Below are 14,795 nucleotides of genomic sequence, written 5' to 3'. Positions count from 1 at the left end.
GCTAAACAAGTTTACTTCAGAACCACATGCATGGCACCTTGAGCAAGCAACTTCTTCCATAGCTTCAGGCTAATCAATACTTTGTAAGTTAAATTTGGTAAATGGAAAATGAATGAAAACGTATTATATTTATGTGTGTGTTTGTGTCAGATAGAGAGTTTTTAGGTGTCTATACATTGTCGTTGAAATTTTTATGTCTCATAGCTCAATAGTTTTCATTGTTGTTGAAGACCAGTGCAATAAAAAATATCTGCCTTGAAAAACAAAGAAAAGATAGTATCAAACCATTGAAAACTACCTCAGTATCTCTCTTCCAAACCATGCCAGTACGGAAAAGGGAGACATAAAAATAATGAGGATTACATAGTACATGTGTGTGTGTGTATGCATGTATTTAAACCTATGATGTATGTATGTATGTATGTATGTATGCATATTTATGTGTGTGTATACATACACACACACACACAAGTAATATATATAAATATATATGTATGTATATATGTATATACACATATATATAAATATATTACTCATATGCATAGCAAAGGACTGTATGTATGATTTTATATTTCTTTTCCTTATGGCTTTTTTCCAATGATCATTTATGCTCTCAGACAAAACAAGTTTCTATAGGTTGATGTAATTAAAACTTCATTGTGCAGTAATGTGTGTTTCTATGTTGGATAACTAAAACTGGAGATTATCTAGGGTGCCACTTTACTCTCACCGTTTTTTCTTCCTCAACTGAGCTTTCTGCAGGATAAGAGTACACCTGCCAGTCCAATACAGCTTCTGGACCTAATATTTGTTTTCCAAACTCTTCTGGCAGCACCATATTTAAACCCTACAGCATGATACAACAATAATATATGCATGTTTAAAAGACAAAATGAAAATGATTTTGCATTAAACAACAAAGACACATCAAAGGATATAAGATTATAAAATCTGTGTATCACCTATGGGTTCATATATTTATTCAGTACAGGTATAAGTTTATACATGTAGACTCTGTCACCTAGTATTCATATTTTGTGGCATAGTAATTTATATTTTGTAGCATAGTAACCATATGGCTAAGCAATTAAAGGGAAAATCTATATTTGCATACTCTGATGTTTAGACTCAATAAAATAGAACTAAAATCTGAAAAAAACTGAAGGAAGTATTCTGCATGATCAATAGAAGTGATAGCAAGAAGATTTACACCTATATTTTGCTTTTCTTTGAAATTTTGAATTAAAATCAAAACTTCAAGATATTCTTACTTGTTTGTAAACACTGTCATAAATTAGTGTTTCTATCACATTCTTGGGAGATGTCTTTTAACTGAACTGGTCTATAGGCTCATGGGTAAGAGTTTAAAACCTACCACAGGTATCAATGTAATTTGTAGATATGAAGCCTATGATTTCTAAAGTGATGGAAAATGACCTTGTATCTGATTATGAAAGCATAGTTAAAGAATAGCATTACTAAGGATCATTTTCTTCTTTAAAGTACTTGCCTATAATTTTACTGGAAGTGTCCATCTACTCTTGAATAGACCATGCAATATTTTTTGACCTTCTGTTTTCTCTTCCCTTAATGTTTACAGAAGGAAATGTACTTCATCATGGTACTTATTTATAGTTAATTAGATTTGACTTCTGAAATTTAAGCGTCTTTGCTGGGAACCATAATACACCAGCCACCACTCAGCCATTAGGTTAACACCATTGCATCTTAAACATCTGTTGCTTTTTTTCATATCATATTTGTTTATTTGGAATTATGATTACATTTAACCACATTTAAGCATTAACATCTTCAGACCTTTTATCTAATTAAATATATAGTGGCGAAAGAGAAAACAAATAAGTGAGATACTGATGTATGAAATAACATAGTACAAATAGTTCAACATGTTCTTGAATTCTTACCAGAACAATAAATGTGTACCAGCTGTCACTTTTGAAAATAACAAAATATAGAATTTGCACTAGACAAGATTCTCACCCAAATTGTGAATCCTTCTATTTGAAGTGTTGACATACTACCTGTGTACTGTTAAAGAACATTCATTAGTAAAACATTGAAAATAAAAATTTAAAAAAATTCAGATGATTCTGTAAGACAATGGGTATGCTTTGGAAAAGATAAGATATCATAGGAGACCATTAAAAAATGTACTTGTTAAAATATATACACACACACACACACACACACACACACACACACACACACACATAAATTGTTGCATGGTGGAGGCAAAATTGATTATATTTTATGAATTAAAATATTTCATTATTTTTGCTTCTACAGCTTTGCTTCTGTACTGCAAATATTCATTTAAGTTTTGCAGTAATTCAGGGCTTATTATACTCCTTTTACATAGTCTCTATCAAGCTTCAGTAGTTACCTTCTATTATGAAACTGCTCATCATAAATTTTCAAACTATATAATCAATCTTGTCCTACAATGTATGTGTGTGTGTGAATAAAAATGAAATTAACTGGCACAATATTTAAATACATGATGGTACTTACAGTAGTTTTTTCTAGACAGGTTAAGAGATGATGATGCTGTAACTCGAATATGTCTTCTTTGTAGTCATCTACTTCAAGACCACTTTCTCTAGCAAGTACGACTTCTTCAGTTCGTTTCTTGCTAGTGATAAAGGCTGCACCACTAGCGTTTTTAGCCATGCGGATACGAGCCAATCTTGCTTTCTGAAATCAAAAACAAAAACAATACATGTAAATAATGAATATTTTAGTGAAAAGGTAAGAAACTCAGAGTAGGGATGATTTAAATATTCAGATTCAAACAAATAAGGTCTTCTGCATGTATTAAAACTCTTTCACAATTTTGTGCAGCCAGGAGCTACAGAACAGCTTAGCTACAGTTATAGCTTGAAGCCTGTTACATATTTTATGGCCCCTCATTTCGTTAATATTCTTATCTTACCATCTGTCACACCTGTTGTCTTTTTGATTGAAGTAGTATTGGGACAGTTTACACTGAAAAGAATAAGTTGTCCTGCAGTTCTTGAGCTTATTTTTGTCATCAAAGCTAAGTCATTCTGAAGCACTGCTTTCAATGTTTTGTTCTCTCCCCCACTCATCCACATATACCATACTACTACTACTACTACTACTACTACTCAGCAGTTTTGACACAAAGGACATAAAGGACCTCATACAATGCTTACATACCACAGCATTGACACAAAGATCCTCACACTTATATGTACACACACAGTAGCCCTGACATAAAAAGAGCCTGACTTACACACTTCCCGAGTGGGTATTTAAAAGTCCTAACATCACCTAAAAAGTGATGGTCATTTAATTATTCAGTAACTAACAGAGAGCTGTGCAGAATCAGCAGGGAAACTTGTGTTCAAGGAAATTACTGCCAATAATTAATGCATAATCTTGTTACGTAAGGGGATAATTATATGTTTCACCTGACAGATTCTAGTAGAACACTGTGATTAGTAACCATTTTCAGAATTGATTGTTAATAGAGCTAGCTCTGAAGTTTCAATAAGAATCAAACATCAGTTTGTATGCCTTTCTGCCGTGGAGATCAATCAAAAACCAGTAATGGGGCATTCATGAAATAGCATTATCTATTAATCAACTTTGAGAAAAAAATAGGGTCAGAAAATTAATATTGATTGTTAATTGGGTGAAAAGAAAGTAGATTCCATATTTTTAAATAGGAATAAAATGTACCCCTTGAATTTTACTTTATATTTATAGTTTTCTTTCGAGTCTTTTAAAATTTTATTATTACTTCATTTAATGAATTTTGCTTATTTATAGAACCATTTGTCACTGAATGGTGAAGTTGAAAACAGCATTGATATTCTGTTCTTCCTCTACTTTATGGTAAAGATATCACCCTTTTCTCCATATTCAAACTAGCTAAGAATAGATATATTTCCCACTTATACAGACTGAGTTTTAAGAATAGCCTGATATTAAATTTGTATGCCTACAAATATTTGAAATGCCTGGAATTGCAGAATTTTCCATCTTTTGCACTACAGTGGCTGGTGTATGCATTTAACATGACTAAATTAATGGTTTCTGTCTTAGATACAAGAACTTATATGATCTTGGTTTGAGAATTTATTGATTTGAAGTAGCTGTATGTTCATTCTCTTTACTTTAGCCTTATTCTGAATGGTCATTACTTAAATTACCAATATCTTCATTTTTCTCACTCACACAGCATTGTTTACTTCTTGCTTCCTAATTTCTGTGATTTACTTCTATTTGGCAATAAGGTCTTATATCTCTTTTTAATGATGTTTATTCTTATATAGATGACTGTGTAAAACTAAAAATTGTTATTTTTGTGTAACATGATGGTTCCCTAATTTTTCTTGACAACTTCAGTTTTCAATAACCAGATTTTAATCTATAGCATATTCTGTTGTGTCTGGGGAGAGTCATTCTCTTTTAGTTTTGACTTCAAAACTATTGAAAAGATTGCAAGACGCAACAAAAATTTTAGAAAAATAAAAAAGAAATAAGTGGAAATTTTACTGGTGAGTGTGTTAATTTATAAGGCACTAAAAGAGAATGACACTCCCCAGACACAACAGAATATGCTTCAACACACGAACTCACATAAAGAATCTTGCAAACCAAATCCCAAAACAAAATCTCTGGCATGTTTAAGTGCTAGAAGAAGCTCTCAGAATCTTTTACTTATAGGAGTGCTGATCAACCCAGTTACAAAAAAGTAGTGCGATCTGTATATCTGTATGACTGGAATACCTTCATTCACCGATATGCTACAGCTACAAGTCCACTAAAGCTCTGCATTCTCTTCTTTTCTATTGTTACTGTAATGGTTCCTGCTTTTCTGGGCCACAAATTGTATGGAGTCTTTGAACTAGTAAGCTGTGCACTACCTGATTCACCCACTTCTCCTCCTTTCATTACCTCTACACTGTTTCATTCTACAAACCCTTCACTAAATGCCTAACTCAATTCTTCTCAAAAGTAAAATTCACTGAAATTCTTCCTTCGCCTACATTTTCCTATCAGACATCCAGCTTCAACCACCTTCTTCAGTCTCGGCGGGTCTACAAAAGTGCATTACCCTCTTCATGCTAAATAATTCATTTTAAAATCTTTATTGCAGATTTAATGTGTGTATCTTACATATAATTATAATTCATTGTATGCCTTTATGAGCATACAGAAAAACCTATTCAAACAACAACATATTCAAATTGTATACATACATTCACACTAACATACATAACATATACACAAAATATCATACACACAGATAAATGGTGAATAAGTGTAGAAAATTATGGCCTATTTTAAAGTTCAAATCATTAAGTAATTTACAATGTTTTGTTCAGTGACCATTGCAAAGTAATAAGAAGCAACTTGGTTTTGAATTGTTTTCTTTTTTTTTAAACTAAAAGTCTTGACAGTGTTTGTAGCAATTATTTTTGGCTTCTCCATCCAATTATTGTTGATATAATTCATTAATTCAATAGTTTTCATCAATATCTTTTATTCCCTCACATTCACATTCACTCTCACATCACCACATACCCACTTAAAGATTACTTTCACACTCCCCACTTAAAGATTACACACATTCACCAACACCCTCTACCCACAATAACCACTGTCACTACACTGTCACACTTGCACACCTTGATACACATGCAACACTACACTACAGTGATGTATACCCGCCCACACATACACACACTAAAACCTACTTATACCTGCTTCCAGCCACTATGCTCCTGCCCTTAACTCCTCTTTTTTTAAATCACCCCCACCCACTCCTGAGAACAGTATTTTCATTCCCATTCTCCAACATTTTGCCTGACGTTACTTCTTTTTTTCACTGACTCTCTCTCCTCACTCCCTCTGTTTCTTTCTTTCTTCTGATGAAGGGCTTATGTCTGAAAGGTTAAGTCACATTCCTCTTGCTGTTAGTTATACATCTACCTTATTTGTCAATTTTCATTTCTCCTGTGTTGTCCCTTTTTTCATTATTCATTGCCTTTATAGTGTGTGTACCATCACACACACACACACACACACACACGCACACACACACACGCGCGCACACACACACACACACACACACACACACACACACACACACACTCACACCTCATCAGCATCATTATTTTAATTAACATTTTCCCATGCTTGCATGGTTTGGATAGAATTAATTGAGGCAGATTTTTTATGGTTGGATGCTTTTCCTGTTACCAATCCTTACTTATTTCCAAATAAGTTAATATTTCTCCATAGCCAAACAGGCTTTCATGGAAGATGAGAAATGAATGATGGTGTGGGTGTTTCCCTTCCTTGTCATCATCATCATCATCATTTAACTTTCATTTTATATATATATTATCATTGTCGTCGTTTGGCATCCGCTTTCCATGCAGGCATGGGTTGGACAGTTTGACTGGGGACTGGCAAGCCAGAAGGCTGCACCAGGCTCTGGTCTGATCTTGAAGGATTTCTGCAGCTGGGTGCCCCTCCTGGCACCAGCCACTCTGAGAGTGTGGTGGGTGCTTTTTACATGCCACTGGCACGAGGGCCAGTCGGGTGGTACTGGCATCGACCACGCTCGAATGGTACTTTTTACATGCCACCGGCACGAGAGCTAGTTGGGCGGCACTGGCATCGACCATGTTTGAATGGTGCATTTTACATGCCACCGGCATGGGTGCCAGTCAAGCGGTAGTGGCGTTGGCCACGACAATGATTTCACTTGACTCAACAGATCTTCTCAAGCATAGTTTATTGCCCAATGATTGAAGGGTACTCTTAAATGGGCCAGTTATGCAACATTGGCATAAGCCACAGTTACAGTCTCACTTGGCTTACTGGGTTTTCACAAGCACAGCATATCTCTAAAGGTCTCAGTCACTTGTCATTACCTCCGTGAGGCCCAATGTTCGAAAGTTGTGCTTCACCACCTCATTCCAGGTCTTCCTGGGTCTACCTCTTCCACAGGTTCTCTCCACTGTTAGGGTGTGACGCTTTTTCACACAGCTGTCCTCATCCATGCACAATACATGACCATACCAATGCAGTTGTCTCTCTTGCACACCACATCTGATGCTTCTTATGTCCAACTTTTCTCTCAGGGTGCTTACACTCATGTCGTGTATGTACACTGACATTACACATTCCTTGGAACATACTAGCTTTATTTCTTGCAAGCCTACGTATATCCTCAGCAATTACAGCCCATGTTTCACTGTTGTGTAGCATGACTGTTCGCACATGTGTCATACAGTCTACCTTTCACTCTACCCAGGCTATTCATTCTAGAAGCTACACTTTCAGAGCATCTACCCTTGCTACTGACTTGGTCACCTAGGAAACAGAAGCTATCATTTGCTTCTAGTTTTTCCCCTGGCATCCCCCCCACCAACATTGCTTGACAATCGATGCTGGTGTGTTTATGTCCCTGTAACATAGTGGTTCAGCAAAAGAGACCTATACAATAAGTATTAGGCTTACAAAGAATAAATACTGGGGTCAATTAGTTCGACTAAAAGGCTGTGCTCCAGCATGGCCGCAGTCAAATGACTGAAATGGATAAAAGAATACATATATATCTCAGTTCACCTGTAAATCTGCAAGTGGTTTTCCCACATTACAATGCTGTCATGCAGCTTTGGCTCTGTTTCCCTTCTGCCCACTTTCTGGGACTCATGGATAAGTGTGCAGCGACAAGTAAAAAAGTACAGAAAGTGTAGCTTTGTTGAGAATGTAATGTAGGACCGTTATTTAAGCATCTCTGAGGGATGTTATTTTTCTCATAACGTTAAGTTTTTACAGTTTCTCATAAAGTTAAGATTTAGATTTTCAACTAAATAAGCCTCAGGACCATTTATAATTTTGCATTTATAATGAAGATGAAGGATTTGGATGTCACACTCAACTTCATTTTCTTTTTAAAATAGGTTGGACTCTGTATAATGACCAAATGAATAGAATTAGTGAAAATAGTAATAATCTTGAATAGATTATTTGGTAGTTTTTGCAATTGATATCAAAGTAGAGTCTGATAAAATGGTTTGTGAAAATACAAATAGTCCATTTGAGAGAAGTCTGTCTGACATTGCAGGCAAGGTCCTTTATTGGAGATTGAATGAGTAAATATCTCATGTGCTGGCAACTTGTATCCTTATCACCAGTGTTATATTTTGTTCATAGCCAGAATATTTAGCTTCAACCAATCAATTTCACTCCTTCTAAAAAGCTACACTGACTGATGTAATCTACTGTTATATGATGTGGTAGTCCTGGACAGCAGCATATTTCATTATCTTGCTCTAAATAAATGAATTCATGTAAATTCCTCTTACAGGAAAAGCTATTGGTGGGATAATGTCATTTTACCAGTACAACAATTTGTCTTCATTCTGTTATTGCTCTACAAAATCTAGATTTGTGGAGCACTGACCACATGGAGGCCTTGAAAGTTGCAATGGATTTAACATTTTAGCTATGTATATTCTTTTCACTCTAAAACTAACTAGCAGACATTCTGTCTCTAAATAACCAAATTATATTGATCTTTTCATCCATCCTGTTACTACATGTTTGGTTGATATTATATTTTAAAATGGTGGTGGTTTGGCTGGGTCGGACAAAAAGTATTCCAGTATTTAGTTTAACTTCCTTATTTTCTAACTTTTAATCTTGGCAAGGTTGTCTTTGTTTTTCATTCTTTTGGTGTTGATAAAATAAAACACCAGTCAAGTACTGATGGCGAGGGGCTGAAATACACTTGATAGTTCCCTTTCTACAAAATCTCTAGTGTTGTGCCTATGTAAGAAATCAATATTAATTATTTTAAAGATCTTTTATTTAATTTCCACTGCCAGTAGTGGTTGGTGAAGTCTACTTATCTCAACTTTACAACAGGTATGAATATACGAGTGGTGTATATATAATTTCAGCCATTCTCATTTTTTTGTTTATTTCTGTTTTTTTTTCTAAATATTTCTGATGATTAATTTTCCTAAACATTTACATTTCCAGCTATCTATTTATTTTTATGCATCTCTCTCCCCCCACCCCCTATATCCTTCCCCTTTCTCTCTTTCCCCTCCCTCTCCCCCTTTATCCCTCTCCTTTCTTTCTTTCTATTCTCTCTCTCTTTCTATTCTCTCTCTCTTTCTTTTCTCTCTCTTTCCCTCTCTCCCTTCTATCCCTCCCCTTTCTCTCTTCTCCCCTCCCTGCCATGTGTATATGTCTGAACTTGTTTTCGTCACATATTTCCATACACACATTGATACATGCTCTATTTACTTATTAATTGACTTTTTAATTATATCTTTATTCATACAGCAATTCATTTATAATTTGTTAGTTTCTTTCTTTACATTTATAATTCTTTTTATTCTATTCATCTCTTCATTAATGTGCATAACTTAATCAATTGATTTTATTATGTTTAGTTTCTTTTATTCTTCTACTTGTTTTAATTAATGAACAAATGAGTTTATACATTTACTAAAGCTCCTGTAATGTAAGACCTATTCGTTATGGGAGTGAACTTTCTTTGAACCACACCTCTTCTTTCATTCCGAAGATTATAGATGCTTTCACTACAAGCTATAACTTGTAGTGAAAATATCATTTTTACTACAAGTTATACACAGTTAAAATAATAATAATAATAATAATCAGATAAGAATGATTTGGAATAGAAGCTTTCTTAATGAAACCAAAATTCAGACAATCGGAAAAAGCCTCAGTAGTGGCGATAACCTCAAGGAGGATGATATAAGTGAAGATCAGTGAATGAATTGGCAAGGTGATGGTGTAGTAGAGGAGAGAGACTTTTGGGGAGGAATGGGAACGAATCAATATATTGTGGAGGACCCTGTATCACCAGAGGATATGACTGAAGAACTGAGGGACCTAATGATAAAACTTGAGAAAATAATTATTACAAGAGCAGAGACCAAGCCAGTAATTTGCGATACTTCAATTGTGACAGTGTTAAATGCGTGATCCAAAAGGTTGATGGGATCCTGAAGTACATTCCAACAAAAGATCTATAAGAAACAAGAGACTTGATTAGATCCACTTCAGTTTTATCCCCAAACCCTCACTCGCTACTATGCTGGAAGTATGGATATAAGGTAAGAGGTGCTTGGTACCAATATACTCTACAAAAGGTAATGGATGAAAATGGGAAGGCAAAAGTCCTTCCTGACAGACATGGTGCTAGAGTACCAAAGGCTGGATATAGTGCCTAATAATCAATGTGGCAGTGCCAGGAGATCAACATATTATCATGAAAAAAAAAAAAAGAAAAGTTTGACAAATATGGAAACCTGAGAATTGAAATCACCAAGATGTGACAGCTATGAGAGTCAAACATAAATGTTGTTTTTGTTGTCATTGGAACATTGGGTTCAATACCACCCAACCTGAAAAAACATTTGGACACTTTAGAATCTTGATGTATTGCAAAAGTCGGTTTCACTTGGAACTGCATACATACTGTGTAAAGTACTGTCTGTCTGAGGTTTTTGGTTTGTAAACATTTACGAACACTTGTATTGTTCCAAAAGTTCCCTACTGTCTGAATAACAAATTTTGAAGATTTTTAGCTTCAAGAAACGCTGTGCATGCGTGTGTGTGTACTTTATGACCAAATGATAAAGAAATTTGCTTCACAACCATGCAGTCCTAGGCTCAATCACACAATGTGATATCTTAGACAAGTGTCATTTTTATAGCCTTGGGTCAATCTATACTTTGTCAATGAAAGTGGGTTAAGAGAAAGTATATTGAAGTCTATTGGATAGATTGTACTAGTAATTCAAATGGTACAATTTTGTTACTCCCTGTTACATTATTTTCACCTGAGAATTACATTAACGATAGCTGTCGTTAGAATACTCAGCTACTTATGTTATTTCAAAGATCAGGTAATTCATTTGATCAAACACCTGAATCTTCATTGTCAAATGACAGAAAGTCATCTCTGTGTGTATGCGTGTGTGCGCGTAGGTATATTTTACATCGTGTGTGTGTTCGTGAGTGTGTAGATATGTTTGTTCTACATTGCTGAAATGAATGAATTCATGTTATTGAGTGTAGTTACTATTTTTTCAATCATTAGCAGCATTTACACTTCTATAATGTTTTTATGCTTGCAACACTATTAACACCTGATCTTTTTTTTTTTTTTTTATTTAAGTAAGGGAAATGTATGTGAGTTGGTTACATCTAATTAAAAATAGAATAGTAGTTTTTAATTAAAGATGTGAACTAATCTACACCTGCCACTTGCCACATGGCCTTGTTTGTTCTCATTTTATCTTTTATTAAAGCATGTTAGTCATTTTATTGACATTCATAGGAATTGATAGATAAATTAAATTTAGCAGAATTTGAACTCAAAATTATCAAAAATCAATTGTAGTGCTTAGCCTACTGATCTGTACATTGGCAATGAATTTAAAAGGCACTAATTTCAATCAATTCCTCCAGATATAAGATAGATTCTCTTTATCATGCCAAAAAGCTACATTTCATCAAGTGCACATGCATGCACACCCACACACCCACACACCCACAAAGTAGAGGAGATTCTTTATAGTTATGTTTCAGAAAACCTCTTCAGTGCCAGTGGCATGACAAAATTCACACAATCCATTTTGTGGAGTGGTTGGTTTTTGGAAGCTGATAAAAACGGTGTGAAAGAAAGAAGCATGACTGATCAAAAGATGCAGTGAAACCCATCCAACCCTTGTGGGTATGGAGAAGGAGTTTGGAGATGAGTAAAAATGTGATGATATGGACACAGGTATGGCTGTGTATTTAAAAGTTTAATCAAATTTTGTGTCATCTCAAGTATCTGCTACCATTGCCCCAGGTTGACCAATGCCTTATGGTAACATAAACTGTTTGGAAGCTTGTCATATATAATTATATGTAGCTGTAGAGGGTGCTTGGGCTGATGTTGATGATTCTTATGTCTCCCTTTTTTTTCAGGAACAATTTGATATATTCCTGAATAGTCAACGGTGTTGGAGAGCATAAAGATAAAATGTCGTTGTCGAGAAAATGTTAGCTGACATGGGGGACTAGAATACTGGAAAAGAGTTACCTGTATCGTGATGATTTGAACCAGCTTCATCGGCCTCAGTTTCTTACCTGCTAATTCTCCCAATTGTAATGGGCTTACTATGTGAGGAGTGTAGTTGAGAAGGGCATCAACTGCTCTGCCTGCAACACCAAGTCCAAGCTGGTGGCTGAGTTCAAGGAAGTATTCATAGATCTTCCAAGAGACACAGTGAGGAATGCATCAGGTTCTGGAGCCATCTTGTGGCTGTGGTGGTAACTGAGGGTGGCTACTTTGAGTAAACTATTATCTCCTAGCCATGAACTAGTTGATATTTATTGATTTTTTAATAATACATTAATTTTTGGATGGGATATTGTATTTTCTTTTCCTTTTATGCAAACTGTCAAATTTAGTCTGAACACCATGTACAAGTCATCATCGACTTGTGACCTATCTGACTTACAACTGATTGACTTTATAACGATTGGCTCACCAGCTCCTGGCAGCAGTAATAAATAGTGCAGTTGAAATCTAATGGGTTTAATTTCTTACAAATTAACCCATCTACGGATGATGTTAGCTAATGAACACTTCCCCTAGGTTTCATTATCCATCGTTACTGTGATTATCCTGAGTGTTGGATGAGTATCTTGTCACAGAGACATTGAGGCAACCTCGTATTTGTTTATAAGACGACTGTTTGAGACTCAAAAAGTTTTGACTAACACCAGTATAATAGTATAATACAGAATGTTGTGTGTGACTTTTACCTGAGAATGTACCTTAAGAATGTAAAAAGTAAAAATAAACAAAGCTATGTAAGCCCATAGGCTGACTTGTGACCAGTCAGTCAGAACCATTTGTGGTCGTAAGTCGACGACAACCTGTATATCCTTCATCAGTGTATGTCAGTAAAAGAATTATGTATCAGCAAAAAATTGGTAAATAGGTGCTTTCAGACAAAAATACCTTGTGATACTTGTTCTTTCTGCCCAATTTGCTATAGCTGCAAAGTGTTGATCAGTGCCTTGTGAATGAAATTAGTCGACAGAAATTGTAACAAACTCATTGTTTGTCTGTGTGTGTGTATATACGTGTACACACATGCACACACACACACGCAGATATGCACATATATGGTCGAGAAGTTTGATTCTCAAGTATATTGTTTCAGGTTGAGTCTCACTGTTTAACACCTTAAGTGAGTTTCTTCTACTAGAGCCCTAGGCTGACCAACCCCTTGTTAATGGATATGGAAACTATAAGAAGCTCATTGTGTGTGTGTGTGTGTGTGTGTGTGTGCGTGTGTGTGTCTTGACAACATGCAATAGCTGTGAGTGTCACTGTCATAGAAGCAGTGTTATTCATTTTCAATTTTCTGCATAAACATGTTTGACCATTTGGAAATATTTCCTTGCTTGGAAATGTGTGAATTGGCAACAGAAGGGCATCTAGCCATAGAAGATCTGCTTCATTTCACTCCATAGAAAGTGTACATTAAAATGACGATGATGGTGGTGGTGGTGGTGGTGGTGGTGGTGATTGTGTGTGTGTGTATATATATGCATACATGTATATTTATTTGTTTCTATCCTCTGTTTTGACATATGCATGCTAATTAGTAACTAAGTCACTATTTACAACTGATGTCATTTGTTTGCAATCTTACATAAAAACATGTCCAGCTACCAGGCTGTTCACTGTTTGAAGGATTAGAGAAAATACTACATTACTTGGAAACAGTGAGGGTTAGTAACAGGAAGAGCATCTCCCCACAGAAAATCTACATGAACAGACCCATATAAGCATGGAAGAATGGATGTTAAGAAGCTGCTGCTGTTGTTTCTGATGACATATTGCTTTGCCTTGTTGAACGCATATCTTTATTTTCAAATCTTGACATCCTTTTAAAATCTGTTACATATCTTTGTAGTGCAAAAGCTTATCTTTAAAAGCTGTCATTGTTGGGGTCATGGTTATTAAATATTCTGGTAGTGTTTAAAAGAAATCGGGGCATGAAATATTTAAAACAAAAAGGTTTATGCCGTAGGTATTTTCTTGTAATTTTGTTGTAAATACTCTGTATTGATTACTATGAAGAGAATAACAAACAACTAAAGTAGCTGTACTACATGCACAGGGAAAATAATAACTGTATATACAATTTTGCTGGTTCTTACAAAGGATTGAAACAGTCTCATCTGAAACTGAAGATCAATACTTATATCTTTTACATCTAGTTAAGATCTTCTATTGCAACTAGGTCTATGTAGTGGTGTTTTGTCATATATAATGTTTTGGAGACTATTATATACATATACATACATATATATATATATATATATATATATATATATATATATATATATATATATATATATATATATATATATATATATATATATATATATGTATATATGTATGTATGTATGTATGTATGTATGTATGTATGTATATATTATCTGGAAGCATTCAGTTTCTAATGTCAGTATAATAAAGTATTTATTGCCCTTAATCTCCCAACTGGTTTCCGGTAAGTAAGTAGACAATTTCTTTATTCCAATCTATACTACTTTTCCAGTAATGAAGTACAAACGGTATATTTTCTCTCTCATCATTTATTCTTTCTCCTCTTCCTCCTCTCTCTCTTGTTTTCAGTATATCATAAAGATTAGTCTACAATTGAAGTTTTTCA

At 34.8% G+C, this 14,795-nt stretch overlaps 1 protein-coding gene across 4 annotated transcripts in view; it reads right to left on the bottom strand.

Annotated features, from left to right (window-relative positions):
* LOC106869372 (potassium voltage-gated channel protein Shal) overlaps window positions 1–14,795 on the bottom strand; it is a 442,940-nt gene that overhangs the window by 76,039 nt on the left and 352,106 nt on the right. For 2 of the 4 annotated variants that reach the window (XM_052966873.2, XM_089350211.1), the window contains exons 3-4: window positions 2,533–2,715; window positions 731–847 (exon numbers count right to left, since the gene is read on the bottom strand). In XM_052966873.2, coding sequence (XP_052822833.1) covers window positions 731–847; window positions 2,533–2,715 — 300 coding nt within the window. The remainder of the gene's footprint in view (window positions 1–730; window positions 848–2,532; window positions 2,716–14,795) is intronic. The other 2 variants (XM_089350212.1, XM_052966874.2) reach the window with 1 other exon arrangement.

The sequence above is a fragment of the Octopus bimaculoides genome, chromosome 4 (genome assembly GCF_046866305.1).
Source record: "Octopus bimaculoides isolate indiv1 chromosome 4, ASM4686630v1, whole genome shotgun sequence".
NCBI classification, from domain to species: Eukaryota; Metazoa; Mollusca; class Cephalopoda; order Octopoda; family Octopodidae; genus Octopus; species Octopus bimaculoides.
This window is presented reverse-complemented; position numbering and strand designations above follow the sequence as displayed.